Consider the following 27,128-nt stretch of genomic DNA (forward strand, 5'->3'; position numbering starts at 1 on the left):
TGCAGCTAGAAGTGCGAGTCATCTCCCCGGCCTTGAACAGACCGTGCTGGGCTTTGTCCCGTGTTATTGGACATAGTTATTAATTAGCTACGCTTTATTAGTGTTTGTTAACAGAGCTCGCTGACAGTGTAGTGCGTTCCCCTTTTCTACGTAATGAATCAAGCTAAAACCTACGGTGATCAACCTGAATCCGAGTATAGCTTAGTTGTTGTTTCTGTCCAGTTAGTCGCCGGTGCACCGTGGATAGTATCCACTGCCGGTCTGCAAAACAACACATAACACAAGGTTTTTAAAGGAAATGACAGCCAAACCCCCAGCTACCTACCCAGTCTGAGTACCAGTCTCTTCAGCTAACATTCCACTCCTTTCGGCAATCTCAACATGTGCTGGATTTACGGCGGAGTTGCTCTTTGGTTGTTGGAAATAACGTTCATATTTTCCACGACAACGTGTGGAGCCTCTAAAATGTAAATTCTAATTTATAACATAACAAGTCAAACAACAAATAATTTAGCTGTTAGCTTGTCATGTTGTATCGTGAGGCTTATTTTTAAAATCAAGACTAGGAAGTTTTTGTGGTTGGAATTGCAGTGTTCAGTTTGAGAATTTAGACATGAGCTAGCAACTTTTGACAGACTGGTTTAAGTCTGGACGAACGAAACACGGTTGCTAAGCAACCGGATACCAACCGGAAACCAAACGCGTTTCTGTGGAGATAAAAAAAAAGTCAAGTCATGGTTCCAATATTTGCATAATCATTGTGATTGGCGGATAGCTGTGAGGGTGATCGAATCAGGATCAAATCCTCTGATGGCAGGAAGCCCAGTACAGGAAGTGAATTAGCTAAAGAGATTGGTACCCAGGACCCATTTCAAGGCAGGAGCTTCATCAAAACAACCAACAGCTCTGTGAATTATAGCCCCTCTTTACAATAATAATAATAATAATAATAATATGCCATTTAGCAGACGCTTTTATCCAAAGCGACATATAGTCATGTTACCTTCTTCAAACATTCTAGAAAACTGTTACATTTGCTCAAAGCAAAGTCAAGCAGTGCATGACTTGGACTGAAATAGGTTCCGGTACTCATTTTGGGTGCTGGTACTATTTTATATATTAGCGCAGGAGCTCCACAATACTTTTGAGCTGATATTTTATAAGAGGAACAGGAGCTCAAGCAGTAGAACATTTGAGGTGCTGGTACTCAGCTCCGGTGAGCTCCTGCCCATGTCAAGCACTGGGGTAAAGGGGGAGTTATCTGGAGTTGAACTAATTCCTTTATGACAGAAAATAGCATTTTTGGGGTTCCCCTCACCATTTGCAATGAGATTGGTATCGTATAACGTGTGTGCGGTGTTCAGTGCCTCTTTGTATGCAGTCTGGTGATATGCCAGGACCTGGGGCATGAGCAGTTAGCTTAGTTTTTCCTCTATATTCTCACTCATTACAAATCTGCACCAATCAGTGAACATATGCTTTCCTTTGTACGTCTCAATACAATAATATGATTTAATTAAATACATTTAAATGAAACTTTTTCTATGGAAATAAAACGCTTTTCTCTCAACTGCGTTTCCCACTCCAGTCGGCAGATGGCGATATGCGTCTTTCAGGCGATGCTACCAGTGTGACGTATAATCTAGTGGACGGGACGCTTCTTCGACAACAACAGTTAGTCAGACACCTCGGTAGCTTGCTAGCCAACATAGCCGAAATATTGGAGCTCGTTAGACGCTTTCGGCGTATATATTAGCCACTGTGTTTTAAACCCACTTCTCGTCGTCTAGCTGTTAACCCATGTCCTTTCATATTTACGTTGTTAGTCATCAAGCTAGCTGGTTAAGTTAGCAGTAACACTAAGCTAGTTGCTAATGCTAGTTAGGTAGCTAGCTAACACCCCTGACAGGAGCTCACTAAGCTACTCCCCCCCTGCTAAAGAAAGAGGTCTACTGGATGGAGGAAAAGAAGAGAAGGATGTCACAGTAAAAAAAACAAAACAAGTAGAGGGTGAGACTGTTAGTGAAAGAAGAAGAGAAAGACGTTACAGTGAAAGAAGAGGAAGACGCGTTCAGAGTGAAAGAGGAGGAGGATGTTACAGTGAAAGAAGAGGAAGACGCGTTCAGAGTGAAAGAGGAGGAGGATGTTACAGTGAAAGAAGAGGAAGACGCGTTCAGAGTGAAAGAGGAGGAGGATGTTACAGTGAAAGAAGAGGAAGACGCGTTCAGAGTAAAAGAGGAGGATGCAGTTTTTGGAATGAAGGAGGAGGAGATGACCGTCACAGTGAAAGAAGAGGAAGACGTTTTTGAAGTTAAGGAGGAAGGGGAGATTACTGTCACATTGGAGGAGGAAGAAGAAGAACAGAAGACTGGAGATCTGATTAACACCAGTAAATACAGTGAGTACTATCTTAAAAACAGGGGAACAAACTCTGCAGTTGTTGAACTAATGTGCGGTTTTAAAATGGCATTCTACACCTGAATATGTTTCTGTACTGTAGGAATTGATTAAGCGTGCAGGCGTCAACAAAATATTAATGGATCAAATGCTTCATTTTATTTTTCACAACGTTTTTAAACATCTGAATATCTCTTTCTGTAGTGCTTTGCGCAGTCTCTATACTCGACATCCCATGAAGCAAAATCATTATTTTTTTAAAAACAGGATTTAAGATGATTAAATATCAATGATGTTAGGTCCATAGTTTTTCAGTTATAAGTTTGGCAGACTGATCTGATTTGAAATCTCTATGATACCATATCATATATTACAGCCAACTCATGTCTGATTTCAAATGATAAAGAGGACAGAACCAAGACAAGGAAGGATTATTTTGATTTGGATTAAATGTTCTAAAAATCCAATTGATATTGATGGTAAAACAGGTTCCTATTGATGGTAAAACAGGTTCCAATTGATATTGATGGTAAAACAGGTTCCTATTGATGGTAAAACAGGTTCCAATTGATATTGATGGTAAAACAGGTTCCTATTGATGGTAAAACAGGTTCTAATTGATATTGATGGTAGAACAGGTTCCAATTGATATTGATGGTAAAACAGGTTCCAATTGATATTGATGGTGAAACAGGTTCCAATTGATATTGATGGTAAAATAGGTTCCAATTGATATTGATGGTAAAACAGGTTCCTATTGATGGTAAAACAGGTTCCAATTGATATTGATGGTAAAACAGGTTCCTATTGATGTTAAAACAGGTTCCAATTGATATTGATAGTAAAACAGGTTCCAATTGATATTGATGGTAAAACAGGTTCTAATTGATATTGATGGTAAAACAGGTTCCAATTGATATTGATGGTAAAACAGGTTCTAATTGATATTGATGGTGAAACAGGTTCCTATTGATGGTAAAACAGGTTCTAATTGATATTGATGGTAGAACAGGTTCCAATTGATATTGATGGTAAAACAGGTTCCAGTTGATATTGATGGTGAAACAGGTTCCAGTTGATATTGATGGTAAAACAGGTTCCAATTGATATTGATGGTAAAACAGGTTCCTATTGATGGTAAAACAGGTTCTAATTGATATTGATGGTAGAACAGGTTCCAATTGATATTGATGGTAAAACAGGTTCCAATTGATATTGATGATAAAACAGGTTCCAATTGATATTGATGGTGAAACAGGTTCTAATTGATATTGATGGTAAAACAGGTTCCAATTGATATTGATGGTAAAACATGTTCCAATTGATATTGATGGTAAAGCAGGTTCCAATTGATATTGATGGTAAAACAGGTTCCAATTGATATTGATGGTAAAACAGGTTCCAATTGATATTGATGGTAAAACATGTTCCAATTGATATTGATGGTAAAACAGGTTCCAATTGATATTGATGGTAAAACAGGTTCTAATTGATATTGATGGTAAAACAGGTTCCTATTGATGGTAAAACAGGTTCTAATTGATATTGATGGTAGAACAGGTTCCAATTGATATTGATGGTAAAACAGGTTCCAGTTGATATTGATGGTGAAACAGGTTCCAGTTGATATTGATGGTAAAACAGGTTCCAATTGATATTGATGGTAAAACAGGTTCCTATTGATGGTAAAACAGGTTCTAATTGATATTGATGGTAGAACAGGTTCCAATTGATATTGATGGTAAAACAGGTTCCAGTTGATATTGATGGTGAAACAGGTTCCAATTGATATTGATGGTAAAACAGGTTCCTATTGATGGTAAAACAGGTTCTAATTGATATTGATGGTAGAACAGGTTCCAATTGATATTGATGGTAGAACAGGTTCCAATTGATATTGATGGTAAAACAGGTTCCAATTGATATTGATGATAAAACAGGTTCTAATTGATATTGATGGTAAAACAGGTTCCAATTGATATTGATGGTAAAACAGGTTCCAATTGATATTGATGATAAAACAGGTTCTAATTGATATTGATGGTAAAACAGGTTCCAATTGATATTGATGGTAAAACAGGTTCCTATTGATGTTAAAACAGGTTCTAATTGATATTGATGGTAGAACAGGTTCCAGTTGATATTGATGGTAAAACAGGTTCCTATTGATATTGATGGTAAAACAGGTTCCAGTTGATATTGATGGTAAAACAGGTTCCTATTGATATTGATGGTAAAACAGGTTCCAGTTGATATTGATGGTAAAACAGGTTCCTATTGATGGTAAAACAGGTTCCAATTGATATTGATGGTGAAACAAGTTCCAATTGATATTGATGGTAAAACAGGTTCCAATTGATATTGATGGTAAAACAGGTTCCAATTGATATTGATGGTAAAACAGGTTCCAGTTGATATTGATGGTAAAACAGGTTCCAATTGATATTGATGGTAAAACAGGTTCCAGTTGATATTGATGGTGAAACAGGTTCCAATTGATATTGATGGTAAAACAGGTTCCAGTTGATATTGATGGTAAAACAGGTTCCAATTGATATTGATGGTAAAACAGGTTCCAATTGATATTGATGGTGAAACAGGTTCCAGTTGATATTGATGGTAAAACAGGTTCCTATTGATGGTAAAACAGGTTCTAATTGATATTGATGGTAAAACAGGTTCCAATTGATATTGATGGTGAAACAGGTTCCAATTGATATTGATGGTAAAACAGGTTCCAATTGATGGTAAAACAGGTTCCAATTTATATTGATGGTGAAACAGGTTCCAATTTATATTGATGGTGAAACAGGTTCCAATTGATATTGATGGTAAAACAGGTTCCAATTGATATTGATGGTGAAACAGGTTCTAATTGATATTGATGGTGAAACAGGTTCCAATATATATTGATGGTGAAACAGGTTCCAATTGATATTGATGGTGAAACAGGTTCCAATATATATTGATGGTGAAACAGGTTCCAATTGATATTGATGGTAAAACAGGTTCCTATTGATATTGATGGTGAAACAGGTTCCAGTTGATATTGATGGTTAAACATGTTCCAATTGATATTGATGGTAAAACATGTTCCAATTGATATTGATGGTAAAATAGGTTCCGTTTGATATTGATGGTAAAACAGGTTCCGTTTGATATTGATGGTAAAACAGGTTCCAATTGATATGGATGGTAAAACAGGTTCTAATTGATATTGATGATAAAACAGGTTCCAATTGATATTGATGGTAAAACAGGTTCCAATTGATATTGATGGTAAAACAGGTTCCAATTGATATTGATGGTAAAACAGGTTCCAATTGATGGTAAAACAGGTTCCAATTTATATTGATGGTGAAACAGGTTCCAATTTATATTGATGGTGAAACAGGTTCCAATTGATATTGATGGTAAAACAGGTTCCAATTGATATTGATGGTGAAACAGGTTCTAATTGATATTGATGGTGAAACAGGTTCCAATATATATTGATGGTGAAACAGGTTCCAATTGATATTGATGGTGAAACAGGTTCCAATATATATTGATGGTGAAACAGGTTCCAATTGATATTGATGGTAAAACAGGTTCCTATTGATATTGATGGTGAAACAGGTTCCAGTTGATATTGATGGTTAAACATGTTCCAATTGATATTGATGTTAAAACATGTTCCTATTGATGGTAAAATAGGTTCCAATTGATATTGATGGTAAAATAGGTTCCGTTTGATATTGATGGTAAAACAGGTTCCAATTGATATTGATGGTGAAACAGGTTCCAATTGATATTGATGGTAAAACAGGTTCCAATTGATATTGATGGTAAAACAGGTTCCAATTGATATTGATGGTAAAACAGGTTCCAATTGATGGTAAAACAGGTTCCAATTTATATAATAAATTATATAATTTATAAGATATATACGGACTCCTCTTTGAATCTGCGTATTCCTCCAGGGCTTAGCTGTCCTGGATCTGCACAGCTCTGCGAGGGCCTGGGATCGGGAGAGACACTTAAGTGTTTTAGTACTATATCTCTTGACACAATGATGAAAATAATCATGGCCTCTAAACCTTCAAGCTGCATACTGGATCCTATTCCTACTAAACTGCTGAAGGAGCTGCTTCCTGTGCTTGGCCCTCCTATGTTGAACATAATAAACAGCTCTCTATCCACCGGATGTGTACCAAACTCACTAAAAGTGGCAGTGATAAAGCCTCTCTTGAAAAAGCCAAACCTTGACCCGGAAAATATAAAAAACTATCGGCCTATATCGAATCTTCCATTCCTCTCAAAAATTTTAGAAAAAGCTGTTGCGCAGCAACTCACTGCCTTTCTGAAGACAAACAATGTATACGAAATGCTTCAGTCTGGTTTTAGACCCCATCATAGCACTGAGACTGCACTTGTGAAGGTGGTAAATGACCTTTTAATGGCGTCAGACCGAGGCTCTGCATCTGTCCTCGTGCTACTAGACCTTAGTGCTGCCTTTGACACCATCGATCACCACATTCTTTTGGAGAGACTGGAAACCCAAATTGGTCTACACGGACAAGTTCTGGCCTGGTTTAGATCCTACCTGTCGGAAAGATATCAGTTTGTCTCTGTGAATGGTCTGTCCTCCGACAAATCAACTGTACATTTCGGTGTTCCTCAAGGTTCCGTTTTAGGACCACTATTGTTTTCACTATATATTTTACCTCTTGGGGATGTTATTCGAAAACATAATGTTAACTTTCACTGCTATGCGGATGACACACAGCTGTACATTTCAATGAAGCATGGTGAAGCCCCAAAATTGCCCTCGCTAGAAGCCTGTGTTTCAGACATAAGGAAGTGGATGGCTGAAAACTTTTTACTTTTAAACTCGGACAAAACAGAGATGCTTGTTCTAGGTCCCAAGAAACAAAGAGATCTTCTGTTAAATCTGACAATTCATCTTGATGGTTGTAAAGTCGTCTCAAATAAAACTGTGAAGGACCTAGGCGTTACTCTTGACCCTGATCTCTCTTTTGACGAACATATCAAGACTGTTTCAAGGACAGCTTTTTTCCATCTACGTAACATTGCAAAAATCAGAAATTTTCTGTCCAAAAATGATGCAGAAAAATTAATCCATGCATTTGTTACTTCTAGGTTAGACTACTGCAATGCTCTATTTTCCGGCTACCCGGATAAAGCACTAAATAAACTTCAGTTAGTGCTAAATACGGCTGCTAGAATCCTGACTAGAACCAAGAAATTTGATCATATTACTCCAGTGCTAGCTTCCCTACACTGGCTTCCTGTTAAGGCAAGGGCTGATTTCAAGGTTTTACTGTTAACCTATAAAGCGTTACATGGGCTTGCTCCTACCTATCTTTCCGAGTTGGTCCTGCCGTACATACCAATACGTACGCTACGGTCACAAGACGCAGGCCTCCTAATTGTCCCTAGAATTTCTAAGCAAACAGCGGGAGGCAGGGCTTTCTCCTATAGATCTCCATTTTTATGGAACAGTCTGCCTACCCATGTGAGAGACGCAGACTCGGTCTCAACCTTTAAGTCTTTACTGAAGACTTATCTCTTCAGTAGGTCATATGATTGAGTGTAGTCTGGCCCAGGAGTGTGAAGGTGAACGGAAAGGCTGGAGCAACGAACAGCCCTTGCTGTCTCTGCCAGGCCGGTTCCCCTCTCCACTGGGGTTCTCTGCCTCTAACCCTGTTGCAGGGGCTGAGTCACTGGCTTGCTGGTGCTCTTTCATGCCGTCCCTGGGAGGGGTGCGTCACTTGAGTGGGTTGAGTTACTGACGTGATCTTCCTGTCTGGGTTGGCGCCCCCCCCTTGGTTTGTGCTGTGGTGGAGACCTCTGTGGGCTATACTCGGCCTTGTCTCAGGATTGTAAGTTGGTGGTTGGGGATATCCCTCTAGTGGTGCGGGGGCTGTGCTTTGGCGGAGTGGGTGGGGTTATATCCTTCCTGTTTGGCCCTGTCCGGGGGTTTCTTCGGATGGGGCCACAGTGTCTCCGGACCGCTCCTGTCTCAGCCTCCAGTATTTATGCTGCAGTAGTTTATGTGTCGGGGGGCTGGGGTTAGTTGGTTATACCTGGAGTACTTCTCCTGTCTTATCCAGTGTCCTGTGTGAATTTAAGTATGCTCTCTCTAATTCTCTCGTTCTCTCTTTCTCTCTGAGAACCTGAGCCCTAGGACCATACGTCAGGACTACCGGGCATGATGACACCTTGCTGTCCCCAGTCCGCCTGGCCTTGCTGCTATTCCAGTTTCAACTGTTCTGCCTGCGGCTACGAAACCCCTACCTGTCCCAGACCTGCTGTTTTCAACTCTTAATGATCGGCTATGAAAAGCCAACTGAGAGACCTGAGCCCTAAGACCATACGTCGGGACTACCGGCCGTGGTGACTCCTTGCTGTCCCCAGTCCGCCTGGCCTTGCTGCTATTCCAGTTTAAACTGTTCTGCCTGCGGTTATGGAACCCCTACCTGTCCCAGACCTGCTGTTTTAAACTCTTAATGATCGGCTATGAAAAGCCAACTGAGATTTATTCCTGATTATTATTTGACCATTGTTAGAGCCGATTTGGGCATATTTTGTATAAAAGACTGAACATACTGAGCTCCATGTACATTTGTGTAAATATATTAAATATTAATGTATATGATGAAATATTAGGTACGTACCTTTATGATTTATTTACCGGATTGAGATATATTCATTTGTTATTAGTGTAACTCAGTTTTTGGCCCCCCCTCTTGCCCATTCATTGTACTGTGTTAGTATAAAGGCAGGAAGTTGGGCCTTCGGGGGGAGGAGTCCTTGCTAGATGCGGGAGCGGTATAGTTTTTTGACCATATAGACATACAGAAATACAGACAGACAGGTCATATTATATTATGTATTTGCATTTCAAGTAATCTCTGCTTTAAGTTGATTGGAGAATACCTTTTTGTTAGATAAGAAGAATAAACATTTTCTGTTGCACTATATCCCTGGATCTCATTGAATGTTTGGCCGTTTGGAAACGAAGAGTGTGGACTGTATGCGTCCGAAACAACCCCGCTTCAGGCTAGGGCAGTGGCTATGGTAAAGAGGAAAGGAAGCCACTACAATCAAGTCAAAAAACTCCGTGAAGGATTACTACCGGAAGGAAATCTCCGGTTCGGACACACGCTGGATTTTGTTCTATTTGTAATTGCATTCGGACCATAAGGACAGCTCGCTTGGAAGGATTTGAACTCCTAGATTTCGCCAGCCGTGAGTAACCACTGCGAATGAATGAGCTGCCCTGTTCAAGGCGATCGTTTGATCATGCATATTATGGAAGCGCAAATGTGCTTATAATTGGAATGTTTGATAAACTTGGGAATGGAATTCAAAATACAGCGCTGTGAAAACAATTAAGAAGTTTAAGTTTGGGAAACACAGATCCTATGCACAATGTAGCCTAATCATATATCTAATATTTGGCCTAACGTGGAAATGCAATCCATCAACGCAACGAATGCAACTTAAGGATCTAAAGATACTGCGTGTTAAAACTTCATTAAAGGGACAAAACCTCAACGGGATGAAATGTTTAAAACGCATCTAAAATGCCAAACTTGCACATGTGCAATTCAAAATGGGTCAATATGCTGAAATGGATGACTGTGTTTTTAAAGATTAAAGGAGGTCTAAAGGGGCATTACGTTTAACAATCAAACCAACAACCGTGTCATTGTAAATTGAGTGAACTAAAAGTGAATGATGGAGGAGGAAATCCCAAATAAGACTCCACTGGAGAGGGCAGAGGAGCATCTAAATTCACTCTATGCAGCCCGGAGAGGCAAACTTGGAGTGTGTACACGCAAAATGAATGAAATAAAAGTCCTTCTTGTTGATGGAGGAAACATTGCAACTGTGAATGAGAGTCTTGAAGCATTTGATGCTGTGCTCAATGACTTTAAGAAGGCTCATGAATCTGTGCTAGAGCTGGTCACAGATGAGGAACAGGAACAGGAGAGCATTAACTACTATCAACCAAGAATGAGAACTTATGAACATTTCCTGAAAGAGGTGGAAATATGGAAAAAGGCTGAAGTTGAGCCACAAACGCTCATTGAACCACATGACAGCATTTCCAATGTGTCAAAAATATCAAGTAAAACTAAGTATTCTAAGACTGCTTCCTCAGTGTCCTCTGAACGCCTTAAAGCCGAGGCAGAACGAGCAGCTCTACTAGCTCGCCAAGCATCATTACAAGACAAGCATGCATTGGAACTGGAGAAAGCTCAACTGAATGTTAGGATGGAAAAAATGGCACTGGAAACGGACATAGCAGCATATAATGCCAAACTGAAGGTCCTGGAGAGTACCGAGTCAACTTCTCAATCCCATTCTGTGGCAGCCCATTTACTAAGCCAAGAAGATGGAATGAACTCTTATTTTGAGAAACAGGAACCAGAGGTCTATGTGGAACCTGAACCATCACCTGTTGAGTTTGCTGCATTAGGTGCAGTTCCAAAGACCCCACTACAAAGAGTTTTACAACAACCGACCACAAAGCCATCAAACCCTATTCCGAAAACAGTCGTAAACCACACTCTTCAGCAGCCAACAGCAAGGTCTAGCAATCGACACAGAATCAACACTGCGGGTATCAGCCATAATACCAGCCATGATAACCTCTCTACTGTCATGCAAAGGCAGAATGAAATTGCTGACCTCCTTGTACTACAGCACAAACAAGCCACACTCCCTGTTAGGGAGATACCTATGTTTGACGGTGATCCTCTAAACTTTAGGCCATTCATGCGTGCATTTGAGCATGGTATAGAAGATAAGACAAGCAGTCACCAGGATAGGCTCTATTACCTGGAACAATACACCTCTGGTCAGCCCAAGGATCTGGTCCGTAGTTGTCTGCATATGGAAGCCAGAAGAGGCTATGCAGTAGCTAAGAGGTTGTTAAAGGAACACTTTGGCAATGAAATCAAAGTCACCACTGCTTACATGGAAAAGGCTTGGAACTGGACAAACATCAAACCCGATGATGGAAAGGGACTGGGTGGTTATGCACTCTATCTAAGAGGTTGCTGTAACGCTATGCAAGACCTACAGAACATGGAAGAGCTTAATCTTCCCTCCAACATAAAGCTGATCATGTCAAAACTTCCCTACAAACTAAGGGAAAAATGGAGGTCTATGGCATGTGATATTTTAGAGAGAAGTCACCTGAGGGCCCAGTTCAGTGACCTGGTAACGTTCATGGAAAAACAGGCCAAAATACTGCAGGATCCGTTGTATGGAGATATTCAAGATCCCCTGTACAACAAAAGGTTTTTAAAACCCAAAACAGAAGCTGACTTTAAACAGCAGTTCAAGTCCAAGAGTAGGGGAAGCAGCTTTGCCACTACAGTAGCTGTAGTGGCAGATTGTGACTCTGAAAAACCTTTAAAAGAACAAACATTCAAAGTAAAGAGACCAGGCACCTACCCTTCTGATGCTCCCAGTATCTCATGTATATTTTGTGCTGGTGCGCATTTATTGGTCGACTGCCAACAGGTGAAGGCACAGCCACATGAATTCAAGGTTGAGTTTCTGAGATCAAAAGGCCTTTGTTTTGGCTGTTTGATGAGAGGACACTTAAGCAGAGAATGTAAAAGAAGGATGACCTGTCAGAGCTGTCAAAGAAAGCACCCCACTATCCTGCACATTGAAGGAAGAGAGAGATTTAGATCTCAAAAGGCAGATATGAGTGGTGTAGCAGTAAAGCGGGAGGAGACTGTCAGCAGTGCTCTTGTTTCACTGGAAGCTGGTGAAGATACCGGGGCCGGTACAGATTGTGCACTTGCAATTGTGCCAGTTCAAGTAAAGGTGGCAAATGGAAGCAAGTCTGTGTTAACCTATGCGTTTCTCGATTCTGGTAGCTCAGCAACATTTTGTACGGAGAGACTCATGAGGCAGTTGCAAGCTAAAGGCAGTGCGACTGAAATTCTGCTACGCACAATGGGGCAGGAGAGTCCTACCAAGAGCTTTGAGATATCTGGATTAGAGATTGGCAATGTGGAAGGCGACACATTTCTTGCATTACCAAAGGTCTACACCCAACATAAGATCCCAGTGACAAGAGAGAACATTCCCACTCAGAAAGAGCTCAAAAGGTGGCCATACCTGAAAGAGGTTCAGTTGAAGGAGATTGATGCTGACGTCGAACTTCTGATTGGCGTAAATGCTCCAAAGGCAATGGAACCCTGGCAAATCATAAATAGCCAAGGCAACGGACCGTATGCAGTGAAAACCCTCTTTGGATGGGTGATGAATGGTCCTCTCAACAGTTGTACCATGGCAGAAGAATCCGGGCGTCCTACGGTGATGGCCAATCGTATCTCAATGGCCGACCTGGGGGTTCTTCTTGTAAATCAGTACAACCATGACTTCCCTGAGAGAGAGTATGAAGAGAAAAGTGAGATGTCAGCCGAGGATCGTAGGTTTATGGAGATAGTATCAAGCTCCATAACCCTCAAAGACCATCACTACTACTTACCGTTGCCCTTTCGCAACAAAGATGTAGTCCTGCCAAACAACCGCGACATGGCAAAGCAGCGGGCTCTAAATATTATCAGGAAGTTCAAGAAGGACAAAGGTTACGCTGCAGAGTACAAAGGCTTCATGGAAGAGATGATAACAAAAGGTTACGCCGAGAAGGTACCACAAGAACAGCTCCTCAGAGAGAAAGGCAAGGTATGGTACATACCACACCATGGCGTTCACCATAAGCGCAAAGGAACGATACGAGTGGTGTTTGACTGTTCATCATCCTATAAAGGTACATCTCTTAACAGTGAACTCCTTCAAGGCCCTGACCTGGCAAACACGCTTATAGGAGTCTTGCTAAGATTTCGGCAAGAGCACATTGCCATGATGGCAGACATCGAAGGAATGTTCCATCAAGTACGTGTCCATGAAGATGACTTAGACTTCCTGCGATTCCTATGGTGGCCGGATGGTGATACTAACAAAAGATTGGAGGAGTACAGAATGACAGTACATCTTTTCGGTGCTATATCCTCTCCAAGTTGTGCAAACTTTGCACTGCGAAAGACTGCAGAAGACAACTGTGAGGGGTACGATGAAGAGGTGATTCAAACAGTCAAGTCCAACTTCTATGTTGATGACTGCCTCAAGTCAGTAGCCACAGAAGAACAAGCCATAGCTCTCACAAGAAACCTCAGGGATGTGTGCTCTCAAGGTGGGTTCAAATTGACCAAGTGGGTCAGCAACAGCCGCACTGTACTAGCTTCTATCCCTGATGAACACAAAGCCAAGCAGATAAAAGAACTGGACCTGGACAGAGAAAAGCTGCCTGTTGAAAGAGCACTTGGAATCCGATGGAACATTGAAAGGGATGTGTTTACCTTCCAGGTCACTGTCAAGAACAGACCCCTTACAAGAAGAGGTATTCTCTCAACTGTCAGCTCTATTTATGATCCATTAGGTTTCCTCGCCCCATTCGTATTAAAGGCAAAGCAAATTCTTCAAGTGCTCTGCAAGCTAAAGTGTGGATGGGACGAAGTCATCCCTGAAGAACACTCTATTTCATGGAAGAGATGGCTCTCCGAGCTGGACCAGCTCTCCAGATTCCAGATCAACAGGTGTATGATGCCGGAGAACTTTGGTCAAATCAAGACCGCACAGCTGCATCACTTCGGTGATGCAAGTGAACAAGGTTATGGCACGGCAAGCTACCTTAGGTTCACAAACGTTATGGAAAAGGTCCACATCGCATTCATACTGGGGAAATCAAGGGTGACTCCACTCAAGCAGATGACGATCCCCAGACTGGAACTTGCTGCAGCAACATTGGCAGTGCGAGTGGACAGGATGTTAAGGTTGGAGCTCCAGATTGAACTTGAGGAGTCAACTTTCTGGACAGACAGCCAGTCGGTGCTAAAATACATCCGCAACGATACCAAGAGATTCCATACTTTTGTGGCTAATAGGGTTGCTATGATCCGTGACCTATCGAAAGCAAAACAGTGGAGGTATTTGAACTCCAAACACAACCCAGCCGATGATGCCTCAAGAGGATTACATGTTGAAACTTTCCTGAACTCAAAGAGATGGCGCAAAGGACCAGAATTCCTGGAGAAAACAGAAACACAATGGCCGAAAGTCCCCGAGGAGCTTGGCTCCATCCCTCCAGATGATCCAGAGGTGAGAAAAGACGTCATCGTAAACAGTACATGTGTGGAAGAAAAGAGTCCGACCAGCAAACTGATTGAGTACTATTCAACATGGAACAGCTTGAAGAAAGCAGTTGCCTGGATGCTGAAACTGAAGAGACTTCTACTACAGTTAAGCCAGAAAAGGAAAGTTCTCACCCAAACTGATCCAGGATCAGATCAGAGTCTGACAAACTCACTGAAGGAACAAATTGACAAGTTCCAACTGACGTTTGGAAAAGAAAGTCTGTCTGTAGATGACCTAGATGAAGCAGAAAAGGTCATCATTCGATTTGAGCAACGACAGCACTTTAAACAAGAAATTGCACTAGTTGTAAAAGGAAAACAATGTGCCAAGAGAAGTGACCTATACTCACGAAGGAGATGGAAGCAAGTACAATATATCACTGACCTCTTCTGGAAGAGATGGATCAGGGAGTATCTTCCACTTATGCAGGAGCGGAACAAGTGGAACAAAACTAAGAGAAACTTCAGTCCTGGTGACCTTGTGGTCATCGTCGATGACACCGCCCCAAGGAACTCTTGGCTAATGGGGCGTGTGGTGAAGGCTTTGCCAGGGGCCAAAGGTCTTGTCCGGAGCGTCATGGTTAAGACTAAGACCAATATCCTACAGAGACCTATCAATAAACTCTGTCTGCTCCTTGAGGCGACGATGTGAGACACACACACACACACACACAGTGCTCCATCTTTGAATCACGTGCACCTCTGATTCGTTGATGTCGTACTCTTACATTCTTTGATGTCATACATTTTGTGGACGTCAAACTTGACATTTTTTGGAAGTTGAACACCTTTACACTTCAACTCAGACTGAGATCTATGGACTATTTTCCTATATGGCACCTTGTATATTTGTATATAGCTATGAACTGTAATGGTGCTCTGGTATAGAATGTTTTTGTATTGGCTCTACGTTTGAATATTAAGTAATTGTTGTGCATTCAGTGCAGTCAACAATTAGGGGCCGGTATGTTAGAGCCGATTTGGGCATATTTTGTATAAAAGACTGAACATACTGAGCTCCATGTACATTTGTGTAAATATATTAAATATTAATGTATATGATGAAATATTAGGTACGTACCTTTATGATTTATTTACCGGATTGAGATATATTCATTTGTTATTAGTGTAACTCAGTTTTTGGCCCCCCCTCTTGCCCATTCATTGTACTGTGTTAGTATAAAGGCAGGAAGTTGGGCCTTCGGGGGGAGGAGTCCTTGCTAGATGCGGGAGCGGTATAGTTTTTTGACCATATAGACATACAGAAATACAGACAGACAGGTCATATTATATTATGTATTTGCATTTCAAGTAATCTCTGCTTTAAGTTGATTGGAGAATACCTTTTTGTTAGATAAGAAGAATAAACATTTTCTGTTGCACTATATCCCTGGATCTCATTGAATGTTTGGCCGTTTGGAAACGAAGAGTGTGGACTGTATGCGTCCGAAACAACCCCGCTTCAGGCTAGGGCAGTGGCTATGGTAAAGAGGAAAGGAAGCCACTACAACCATGCTTGTCACTTATGAACATTTTTGAACATCTTGGCATGGTTCTGTTATAATCTCCACCCGGCACAGCCAGAAGAGGACTGGCCACCCCTCATAGCCTGGTTCCTCTCTAGGTTTCTTCCTAGGTTTTGCCTTTCTAGGGAGTTTTTCCTAGCCACCGTGCTTCTACACCTGCATTACTAGCTGTTTGGGGTTTTAGGCTGGGTTTCTGTACAGCACTTCGAGATATTAGCTGATGTAAGAAGGGCTATATAAAATAAAATTGATTGATATTGATGGTAAAACAGGTTCCAATTGATATTGATGGTGAAACAGGTTCCAATTGATATTGATGGTAAAACAGGTTCCAATTGATATTGATGGTAAAACAGGTTCCAATTGATATTGATGGTGAAACAGGTTCCAATTGATATTGATGGTGAAACAGGTTCCAATTGATATTGATGGTAAAACAACTCCAAAAAGGCACTAAAATGATGAGGGTAAAAAAGGTGAAATAAACAGTAATAATATGTTTTTTAATGAACGTCTATCCAATATTAAATCACCTAAATAAGTTCTACACAAATTTTATTTTTCATACAAAATGTTTCTAACACTTGCAGAGGCAGATAGGTTTATATAAATCCCCTCTGTTACAAACCAACTGACTAGACTAGAAACATGGGTTCAATTGATATTGATGGTAAAACAGGTTCCAATTGATATTTGTATAGTACAGAAATTTTAGACTAGAAACAGAACTTAGAACTAGACTAGAAACATGGGGTAATAATGTCTAGATTATTATTTTCCAGTGGAGATTCGTTTATGAGTTGCCCGGCTTGGCTGTGGGACAGTGGATGTGGAGTAATTCAAATAATACTGTTAACGTCCATTACCCGGGATTACATTTTTAGTCATTTAGCAGATGCTCTTATCCAGAGAGATTTTACAGTCAGTGCGTTCATCTGAAGATGGCTAGGTGAGACAACTACATATCACAGTTATAGAAAGTGCATCTGAAGATAGCTAGGTGGGACAACTACATATCACAGCCATAGAAAGTGCATCTGAAGATAGCTAGGTGGGACAACTACATATCACAGCCATAGAAAGTGCATCTCAAGATAGCTAGGTGGGACCAACTACATATCACAGCCATAGAAAGTGCATCTGAAGATAGCTAGGTGGGACCAACTACATATCACAGCCATAGAAAGTGCATCTGAAGATAGCTAGGTGGGACCAACTACATATCACAGCCATAGAAAGTGCATCTGAAGATAGCTAGGTGGGACCAACTACATATCACAGCCATAGAAAGGGCATCTGAAGATAGCTAGGTGGGACAACTACATATCACAGCCATAGAAAGGGCATCTGAAGATAGCTAGGTGGGACCAACTACATATCACAGCCATAGAAAGTGCATCTGAAGATAGCTAGGTGGGACCAACTACATATCACAGCCATAGAAAGGGCATCTGAAGATAGCTAGGTGGGACAACTACATATCACAGCCATAGAAAGTGCATCTGAAGATAGCTAGGTGGGACCAACTACATATCACAGCCATAGAAAGTGCATCTGAAGATAGCTAGGTGGGACCAACTACATATCACAGCCATAGAAAGTGCATCTGAAGATAGCTAGGTGGGACCAACTACATATCACAGCCATAGAAAGTGCATCTGAAGATAGCTAGGTGGGACCAACTACATATCACAGCCATAGAAAGTGCATCTGAAGATAGCTAGGTGGGACAACTACATATCACAGCCATAGAAAGTGCATCTGAAGATGGCTAGGTGGGACCAACTACATATCACAGCCATAGAAAGGGCATCTGAAGATAGCTAGGTGGGACCAACTACATATCACAGCCATAGAAAGTGCATCTGAAGATAGCTAGGTGGGACCAACTACATATCACAGCCATAGAAAGTGCATCTGAAGATAGCTAGGTGGGACAACTACATATCACAGCCATAGAAAGTGCATCTGAAGATAGCTAGGTGGGACAACTACATATCACAGTTATAGAAAGTGCATCTGAAGATAGCTAGGTGGGACCAACTACATATCACAGCCATAGAAAGTGCATCTGAAGATAGCTAGGTGGGACCAACTACATATCACAGCCATAGAAAGGGCATCTGAAGATAGCCAGGTGGGACCAACTACATATCACAGCCATAGAAAGTGCATCTGAAGATAGCTAGGTGGGACCAACTACATATCACAGCCATAGAAAGTGCATCTGAAGATAGCTAGGTGGGACCAACTACATATCACAGCCATAGAAAGGGCATCTGAAGATAGCTAGGTGGGACCAACTACATATCACAGCCATAGAAAGTGCATCTGAAGATAGCTAGGTGGGACAACTTCATATCACAGCCATAGAAAGTGCATCTGAAGATAGCTAGGTGGGACCAACTACATATCACAGCCATAGAAAGTGCATCTGAAGATAGCTAGGTGGGACCAACTACATATCACAGCCATAGAAAGTGCATCTGAAGATAGCTAGGTGGGACAACTACATATCACAGCCATAGAAAGTGCATCTGAAGATAGCTAGGTGGGACCAACTACATATCACAGCCATAGAAAGTGCATCTGAAGATAGCCAGGTGGGACCAACTACATATCACAGCCATAGAAAGTGCATCTGAAGATAGCTAGGTGGGACCAACTACATATCACAGCCATAGAAAGTGCATCTGAAGATAGCTAGGTGGGACAACTACATATCACAGCCATAGAAAGTGCATCTGAAGATAGCTAGGTGGGACCAACTACATATCACAGCCATAGAAAGTGCATCTGAAGATAGCTAGGTGGGACCAACTACATATCACAGCCATAGAAAGTGCATCTGAAGATAGCTAGGTGGGACAACTACATATCACAGCCATAGAAAGTGCATCTGAAGATAGCTAGGTGGGACCAACTACATATCACAGTTATAGAAAGTGCATCTGAAGATAGCTAGGTGGGACCAACTACATATCACAGCCATAGAAAGTGCATCTGAAGATAGCTAGGTGGGACAGCTACATATCACAGCCATAGAAAGTGCATCTGAAGATAGCTAGGTGGGACAACTACATATCACAGTTATAGAAAGTGCATCTGAAGATAGCTAGGTGGGACAGCTACATATCACAGCCATAGAAAGTGCATCTGAAGATAGCTAGGTGGGACAACTACATATCACAGTTATAGAAAGTGCATCTGAAGATAGCTAGGTGGGACAACTACATATCACAGCCATAGAAAGTGCTTGTTTCCTCTATAAAGTAGAGTCAGTACTAGAAGCGTAAGTGCTTTGTTTTTGTTTTTGGTCGAGGTGAGGAGGAGAATTATTTAAGATACTGTTTTAAAGAGGTAGCGTTTCAGATGTTTTCAGAAGATGGGGCTGGGGGACCCTGCTGTCCTGGCTTCAGGGGGAAGCTGGTCCCACAATTGGGGTGCCAGGACAGAGAAAGAGCTTGGACTGGGCTGAGCAGGGGAGCTGCCCTCACTTAGGGGGTGGGAGGGCCAAGAGACCTGAGGTGGCAGAACGGAGTGCTCAGGTTGGGGTGTAGGGTTGGAGCATAGCCTGAAGGTAGGGAGGGGCAGTTCCTCTTGCTGCTCCGTAGGTAAGCACCAGGGTCTTGTAGTGGATGTGAGCTTCGACTGGAAGTCAGTGGAGTGTGTGGAGGAACGTGGTGACATGAGAGAACTTGGGAAGGTTGAAAACCAGGCAGGCTGCAGTGTTCTGGATAAGTTGCAGGGGTTTCATGGCACAAGCAGGGAGTCCAGCCAAGCAAGTTGCAGTAGTCCAGATGGGAGAGGACAAGTGCCTGGATTACGACCTGCGCCGCTTCCTGTGTGAGGCAGGGTCGTACTCTACGGATGTTGTAGAGCATGAACCACCTGCAGGAGCAAGTCACTGCTTTGATGTTTGTAGAGAATGACAGGGTGTTGTCCAGGGTCATACCAACGTGCTTTACACCCTGGGAGGGCGACACTGTGGAGTTGTCAACCGTGATGGAGAGGTCTTTGAGCGGGCAGGCCTTCCCCGGGAGGAAGAGCAGCTCCGTTTTGTTGAGCTTGAGGTGGTGGGCCGACATCCAAGTTCAGAAATCTGCCAGGCACGCAGAGATATGTGTCGCCATCTGGTTATCAGAAGGGGGGAAGGAGAAAAGTAGTTGAGTGTCATCCGCATAGCAATAATGGGAGAGACCATGTGAGGATATGACGGAGCTGAGTGACTTGGTGTATAGAGAGAAGAGGAGAGGGCCTAGAATCAAGCCCTGGGGGACACCAGGGCTACGCGGTGCAGACACAGATCCTCTCCACGTCACCAGGTAGGAGCGGCCTGCCAGGTTTTATGCAATTCAAGAGTGTGCAGAGCCTGAGACGCTCAGCCCTGAGAGGGTGGAGAGGAGGATCTGATGGTTCACGGTGTCGAAGGCAGCGGATAAATCTAGGAGGATGAGAACAAATGAGAGAGAGTCAGCTTTGGCAGTGCAGAGAGCCTCCGTCACACAGGGAAGAGCAGTCTGAAGCCTGACAGGTTAGGGTCAAGAAGATAGTTCTGAGAAAGATAACGAGAAAGTTGATCAGAGACAGCACGCTCAAGTGTTTTGGAAAGAAAAATAAAGAAGGGATACAGGTCTGTAGTTTTTGACGTCAGATGAATCGAGTGTTGGTTTCTTGAGTAGGGGAGCAACTTGGGGATTTTTTAAGTCAGAGGGGACGCGGTCAGGGATGAGTTGATGAGGGAGGTGAGGAATGAGAGAAGGTCTCCAGAGATGGTCTGTAGAAGGGAGGAGGGCATGGGGGCGAGCGGGCAGGTTGTCGGGGCGGCCAGACCTCTCTAGTCTCAGGATTTAATCTGGAGGGAGAGCGGAGAAAGAGGTCAAAGTGTAGGGTAGTTCAGTGAAAGCCAGACCTCTCTAGTCTCAGGATGTAATCTGGAGGGAGAGCGGAGAAAGAGGTCAAAGTGTAGGGTAGTTCAGTGAAAGCCAGACCTCTCTAGTCTCAGGATTTAATCTGGAGGGAGAGCGGAGGAAGAGGTCAAAGTGTAGGGTAGTTCAGTGAAAGCCAGACCTCTCTAGTCTCAGGATGTAATCTGGAGGGAGAGCGGAGAAAGAGGTCAAAGTGTAAGGTAGTTCAGTGAAAGCCAGACCTCTCTAGTCTCAGGATGTAATCTGGAGGGAGAGCGGAGAAAGAGGTCAAAGTGTAAGGTAGTTCAGTGAAAGCCAGACCTCTCTAGTCTCAGGATGTAATCTGGAGGGAGAGCGGAGAAAGAGGTCAAAGTGTAGGGTAGTTCAGTGAAAGGGGCGAGCGGGCAGGTGGAGGGAGAGCGGAGGAAGAGGTCAAAGTGGAGGGTAGTTCAGTGAAAGGGGCGAGCGGGCAGGTGGAGGGAGAGCGGAGGAAGAGGTCAAAGTGCAGGGTAGTTCAGAGGGGAGGAAGAGGTCAAAGTGTAGGGTAGTTCAGAGGGGAGAAAGAGGTCAAAGTGTAGGGTAGTTCAGTGAAAGGGGCGAGCGGGCAGGTGGAGGGAGAGCGGAGGAAGAGGTCAAAGTGTAGGGTAGTTCAGTGAAAGGGGCGAGCGGGCAGGTGGAGGGAGAGCGGAGAAAGAGGTCAAAGTGCAGGGTAGTTCAGAGGGGAGGAAGAGGTCAAAGTGTAGGGTAGTTCAGAGCGGAGGAAGAGGTCAAAGTGCAGGGTAGTTCAGAGGGGAGGAAGAGGTCAAAGTGCAGGGTAGTTCAGTGGGGAGGAAGAGGTCAAAGTGTAGGGTAGTTCAGTGAAAGGGGCGAGCGGGCAGGTGGAGGGAGAGCGGAGGAAGAGGTCAAAGTGTAGGGTAGTTCAGTGGGGAGGAAGAGGTCAAAGTGTAGGGTAGTTCAGAGGGGAGGAAGAGGTCAAAGTGTAGGGTAGTTCAGTGAAAGGGGCGAGCGGGCAGGTGGAGGGAGAGCGGAGGAAGAGGTCAAAGTGCAGGGTAGTTCAGAGGGGAGGAAGAGGTCAAAGTGCAGGGTAGTTCAGTGGGGAGGAAGAGGTCAAAGTGTAGGGTAGTTCAGAGGGGAGGAAGAGGTCAAAGTGGAGGGTAGTTCAGTGAAAGGGGCGAGCGGGCAGGTGGAGGGAGAGCGGAGGAAGAGGTCAAAGTGTAGGGTAGTTCAGTGAAAGGGGCGAGCGGGCAGGTGGAGGGAGAGCGGAGGAAGAGGTCAAAGTGGAGGGTAGTTCAGTGGGGAGGAAGAGGTCAAAGTGTAGGGTAGTTCAGTGAAAGGGGCGAGCGGGCAGGTGGAGGGAGAGCGGAGGAAGAGGTCAAAGTGGAGGGTAGTTCAGTGAAAGGGGCGAGCGGGCAGGTGGAGGGAGAGCGGAGGAAGAGGTCAAAGTGTAGGGTAGTTCAGTGAAAGGGGCGAGCGGGCAGGTGGAGGGAGAGCGGAGAAAGAGGTCAAAGTGTAGGGTAGTTCAGTGAAAGGGGCGAGCGGGCAGGTGGAGGGAGAGCGGAGGAAGAGGTCAAAGTGTAGGGTAGTTCAGGGAAAGGATGATAGGACCTCTGGAAATGTAGTTTTCCTCCATTTTTGTTCAGCTTCCTGTTCTGTAAGGAGGGGAGGGGCGAGCCGGCTTCCTGTTCTGTAAGGAGGGGAGGGCCGAGCCGGCTTCCTGTTCTGTAAGGAGGGGAGGGGCGAGCCGGCTTCCTGTACTGTAAGGAGGGGAGGGCCGAGCCGGCTTCCTGTTCTGTAAGGAGGGGAGGGGCGAGCCGGCTTCCTGTTCTGTAAGGAGGGGAGGGCCGAGCCGGCTTCCTGTTCTGTAAGGAGGGGAGGGCCGAGCCGGCTTCCTGTTCTGTAAGGAGGGGAGGGCCGAGCCGGCTTCCTGTTCTGTAAGGAGGGGAGGGCCGAGCCGGCTTCCTGTTCTGTAAGGAGGGGAGGGCCGAGCCGGCTTCCTGTTCTGTAAGGAGGGGAGGGCCGAGCCGGCTTCCTGTTCTGTAAGGAGGGGAGGGCCGAGCCGGCTTCCTGTTCTGTAAGGAGGGGAGGGCCGAGCCGGCTTCCTGTTCTGTAAGGAGGGGAGGGCCGAGCCGGCTTCCTGTTCTGTAAGGAGGGGAGGGCCGAGCCGGCTTCCTGTTCTGTAAGGAGGGGAGGGACGAGCCGGCTTCCTGTTCTGTAAGGAGGGGAGGGCCGAGCCGGCTTCCTGTTCTGTAAGGAGGGGAGGGGCGAGCCGGCTTCCTGTTCTGTAAGGAGGGGAGGGCCGAGCCGGCTTCCTGTTCTGTAAGGAGGGGAGGGCCGAGCCGGCTTCCTGTTCTGTAAGGAGGGGAGGGCCGAGCCGGCTTCCTGTTCTGTAAGGAGGGGAGGGCCGAGCCGGCTTCCTGTTCTGTAAGGAGGGGAGGGCCGAGCCGGCTTCCTGTTCTGTAAGGAGGGGAGGGCCGAGCCGGCTTCCTGTTCTGTAAGGAGGGGAGGGCCGAGCCGGCTTCCTGTTCTGTAAGGAGGGGAGGGGCGAGCCGGCTTCCTGTTCTGTAAGGAGGGGAGGGGCGAGCCGGCTTCCTGTTCTGTAAGGAGGGGAGGGCCGAGCCGGCTTCCTGTTCTGTAAGGAGGGGAGGGGCGAGCCGGCTTCCTGTTCTGTAAGGAGGGGAGGGGCGAGCCGGCTTCCTGTTCTGTAAGGAGGGGAGGGCCGAGCCGGCTTCCTGTTCTGTAAGGAGGGGAGGGCCGAGCCGGCTTCCTGTTCTGTAAGGAGGGGAGGGCCGAGCCGGCTTCCTGTTCTGTAAGGAGGGGAGGGCCGAGCCAGCTTCCTGTTCTGTAAGGAGGGGAGGGCCGAGCCGGCTTCCTGTTCTGTAAGGAGGGGAGGGCCGAGCCGGCTTCCTGTTCTGTAAGCTCGCAATGAGTCACTCAGCCATGGAGCAGGAGGGGAGGGCCGAGCCGGCTGGGAGGAAAGGGGACAGTGTGAGTCATAGGAGGCGGAAATGGAGGAGACATAATCAGGAGACAGGAGGGAGAAGGATTTAGCAGAAGGGAGAGATGATAGGATAGAAGAGGAGAGAGTAGTGGGAGAGAGAGAGAGAAGATTGCGATGGTGCATTACCATCTGGGTAGGGGCTGAGTGGTTAGGGTTGGAGGAAAGGGAGACAGAAAAGGAAACAAAGAAGTGATCAGAGACCTGGAGGGGGGGTTGCTGTGAGATTAGTAGGAGAACAGCCTCTAGTAAAGATGAGGTTAAGCGTATTGCCTGCCTTGTGACTGGGAGGGGATTGGAAAAGGGTGAGGTCAAAAGAGGGAAGGAGGGAAAAGAGAGAGTTGGAAAGAAATTAGTTGAAGGCAGACGTTGGGAGGTTGAAGTCGCCAAGTACGAAGAGGTGTGAGCCATCGTAAGGGAAACTCCACTTAGGAGAAATGAGTAGACCCGTGCAACCACCGCGACGACCAGATGCTCTTGGACTCTGAGAGAAAACGTAGTCAGATTAAGAAAGAGCAGCTGGAGTAGCAGTGTTCTCTGGGGTGATCCATGTCTCCATCAGGGCCAAAAAGTCAAGGGACTGAAGGGCAGCATAGGCTGAGATGAACTCTGCGTTCTTGACCAAAGATCCGCAGTTCCAAACGCTGCCAGAGATCCGGAATTCCAGGCAGGGTCCACTAAATTAGAAGGGTTGCAGCCAAGGGGTGGGGAGCGTCTGTAAAGCCTACAGGGAGAGGAGCAAACAGGTATAGAAAACACACACATAGTTGCCAAAGCTACAAAAATAGCAAAATGAGATCATCTGTAGATAACTAGGTAAGATACTCCAGTGAGAGAGTGGTGTGGAGCCTTCCTCTCTTTCCTTCCTTAGGACAACTTGGCAGAATCGTCTTTGTTTTCGCCGACGGTCTTAGTTATAATAGTAGTAGTAGTAGTAGTAGTAGTAGTAGTAGTAGTAGTAGTAGTTATAATAATAGTAGTAGTAGTAGTAGTAGTAGTAGTAGTAGTTATAATAATAGTAGTAGTAGTTATAATAGTCGTAGTAGTAGTAGTACTTAGTTTTGCGACAAAACCGCCACTTACTAACGGCTATTAACAAATCAGAATCCAAGAATCCAGTTTTATAATCTAGTCCGGATTAAACCTGGTAGGAAGACAGTTTTATCATGTGGAGGTTTCATTCAAGTCTCTGTTTAACTATATACTCTGTTTGTCTTTGGCAGGAGAGAGACCAGACTCTCACTCTGACAGCGGGAAGAGTCCTTCAGAGGAACCAGACCCAGAGACGCCCAAACCAGCGAGACGCCACCACTGTTCTCAGTGTAATAAGAGTTTTAAGTGGTTATGGAAACTGAAAATCCATGATATAAAACACACAGGAGAGAAGCCTTACCACTGCTCTCTGTGTGGAAAGGATTTTACCAAGCTAGGGAACCTAAAAAAACATACAAAATTACACACAGGAGAGAAGCCTTTCCAATGCTCCCAGTGTGGAAAGGGTTTTACACGGTTAGGGAATCTGAAGGACCATAACAGAATACACACAGGAGAGAAGCCTTTCCAATGCTCCCAGTGTGGAAACGGTTTTACCCAGTTAGGGAACTTGAAAAGACATGAGAGAATGCACACAGGAGAGAAGTCTTTCCAATGTTCCCAGTGTGGAAAGAGTTTTACACGGTTACGGAGCCTGAAAGAACACAAAATAGTACACACAGGAGAGAAGCCTTTCCAATGCTCCCTGTGTGGAAAGGGTTTTATTCTGTTAGGGAACTTGAAAAAGCATGAGAGAACACACACAGGAGAGAAGCCTTTCCAATGCTCCCAGTGTGGAAACAGTTTTACACGGTTAGGGAGCCTGAAGGTGCATGAAAGGACACACACAGGGGAGACATCTTACCATTGCTCTCTGTGTGGAAAGGATTTTACCAAGCTAGGGAACCTAAAAAAACATGAAAAATTACACACAGGAGAGAAGCCTTTCCAATGCTCCCAGTGTGGAAAGAATTTTACACGGTTAGGGAACCTGAAGGATCATAAGAGAATACACACAGGAGAGAAGCCTTTCCAATGTTCCCAGTGTGGAAAGAATTTTACACGGTTAGGGAACCTGAAGGATCATAAGAGAATGCACACAGGAGAGAAGCCTTTTCAATGTTCCCAGTGTGGGAAGGGTTTTTCCCAGTTAGGGAACCTGAAAAGGCATGAGAGAATACACACAGGAGAGAAGTCTTTCCAATGTTCCCAGTGTGGAAAGAGTTTTTCCCAGTTAGGGAGCCTGAAAGAACATACAATAGTACACACAGGAGAGAAACTTTTCCAGTGCTCCCAGTGTGGAAAGGGTTTTACCCTGTTAGGGAACCTGAAAAAGCATGAGAGAACACACACAGGAGAGAAGCCTTTCCAATGCTCCCAGTGTGGAAAGAGTTTTACACGGTTCGGGAGCCTGAAGGAGCATGAAAGAACACACACAGGGGAGACATCTTACCATTGCTCTCTGTGTGGAAAGGATTTTACCAAGTTAGGGAACCTAAAAAAACATAAGAAATTACACACAGGAGAGAAGCCTTTCCAATGCTCCCAATGTGGAAAGGGTTTTACACGGTTAGGGAATCTGAAGGACCATAAAAGAATACACACAGGAGAGAAGCCTTTCCAATGTTCCCAGTGTGGAAAGGGTTTTACCCAGTTAGGGAACCTGAACAGGCATGAGAGAACACAATGTCTTAACAATGACCCCAGGAGTTGGAACCAGTTCAGTGAACAGAACAGAAAACTGCAGAAGAAAGAAATTATTGAGGAACAGAAACAGAACCGGTAAAGAAAGTGATCTCTAACTCAAAATTAGGAAAGTGTTCTTAATGTTTTGTCCACTCTGCATGCATCTACACTATGTATTGTAACACCATGTAGGAGCAGTATAGACCTAGTCTGTTCATTATATATTTTTTAATACTACAGTTGAAGTCGGAAGTTTATCTACACTTAGGTTGGAGTCATTAAAACTCGTTTTTCAACCACTCCACACATTTCTTGTTAACAAACTATAGTTTTGGCAAGTTGGTTAGGACATCTA

General features: G+C 44.3%; 1 protein-coding gene across 1 annotated transcript; it reads left to right on the forward strand.

Annotated features, from left to right (window-relative positions):
* Positions 1-2,028: 2,028 nt before the first annotated feature.
* On the forward strand, positions 2,029-26,873 carry LOC311125202 (uncharacterized protein; the record flags this gene model as incomplete). Its single annotated transcript, XM_084199257.1, has 3 exons — positions 2,029-2,398; positions 25,279-25,459; positions 26,795-26,873. Exons 1-3 carry the CDS (start codon positions 2,257-2,259, stop codon positions 26,871-26,873), a joined length of 402 nt encoding a protein of 133 aa, XP_084055383.1. The 5' UTR covers positions 2,029-2,256.
* Between the last annotated feature and the right edge of the window lie 255 nt (positions 26,874-27,128).

Source organism: Coregonus lavaretus (assembly GCF_964263955.1).
Source record: "Coregonus lavaretus genome assembly, contig: HAP1_SCAFFOLD_230, whole genome shotgun sequence".
Classification (NCBI taxonomy): Eukaryota; Metazoa; Chordata; class Actinopteri; order Salmoniformes; family Salmonidae; genus Coregonus; species Coregonus lavaretus.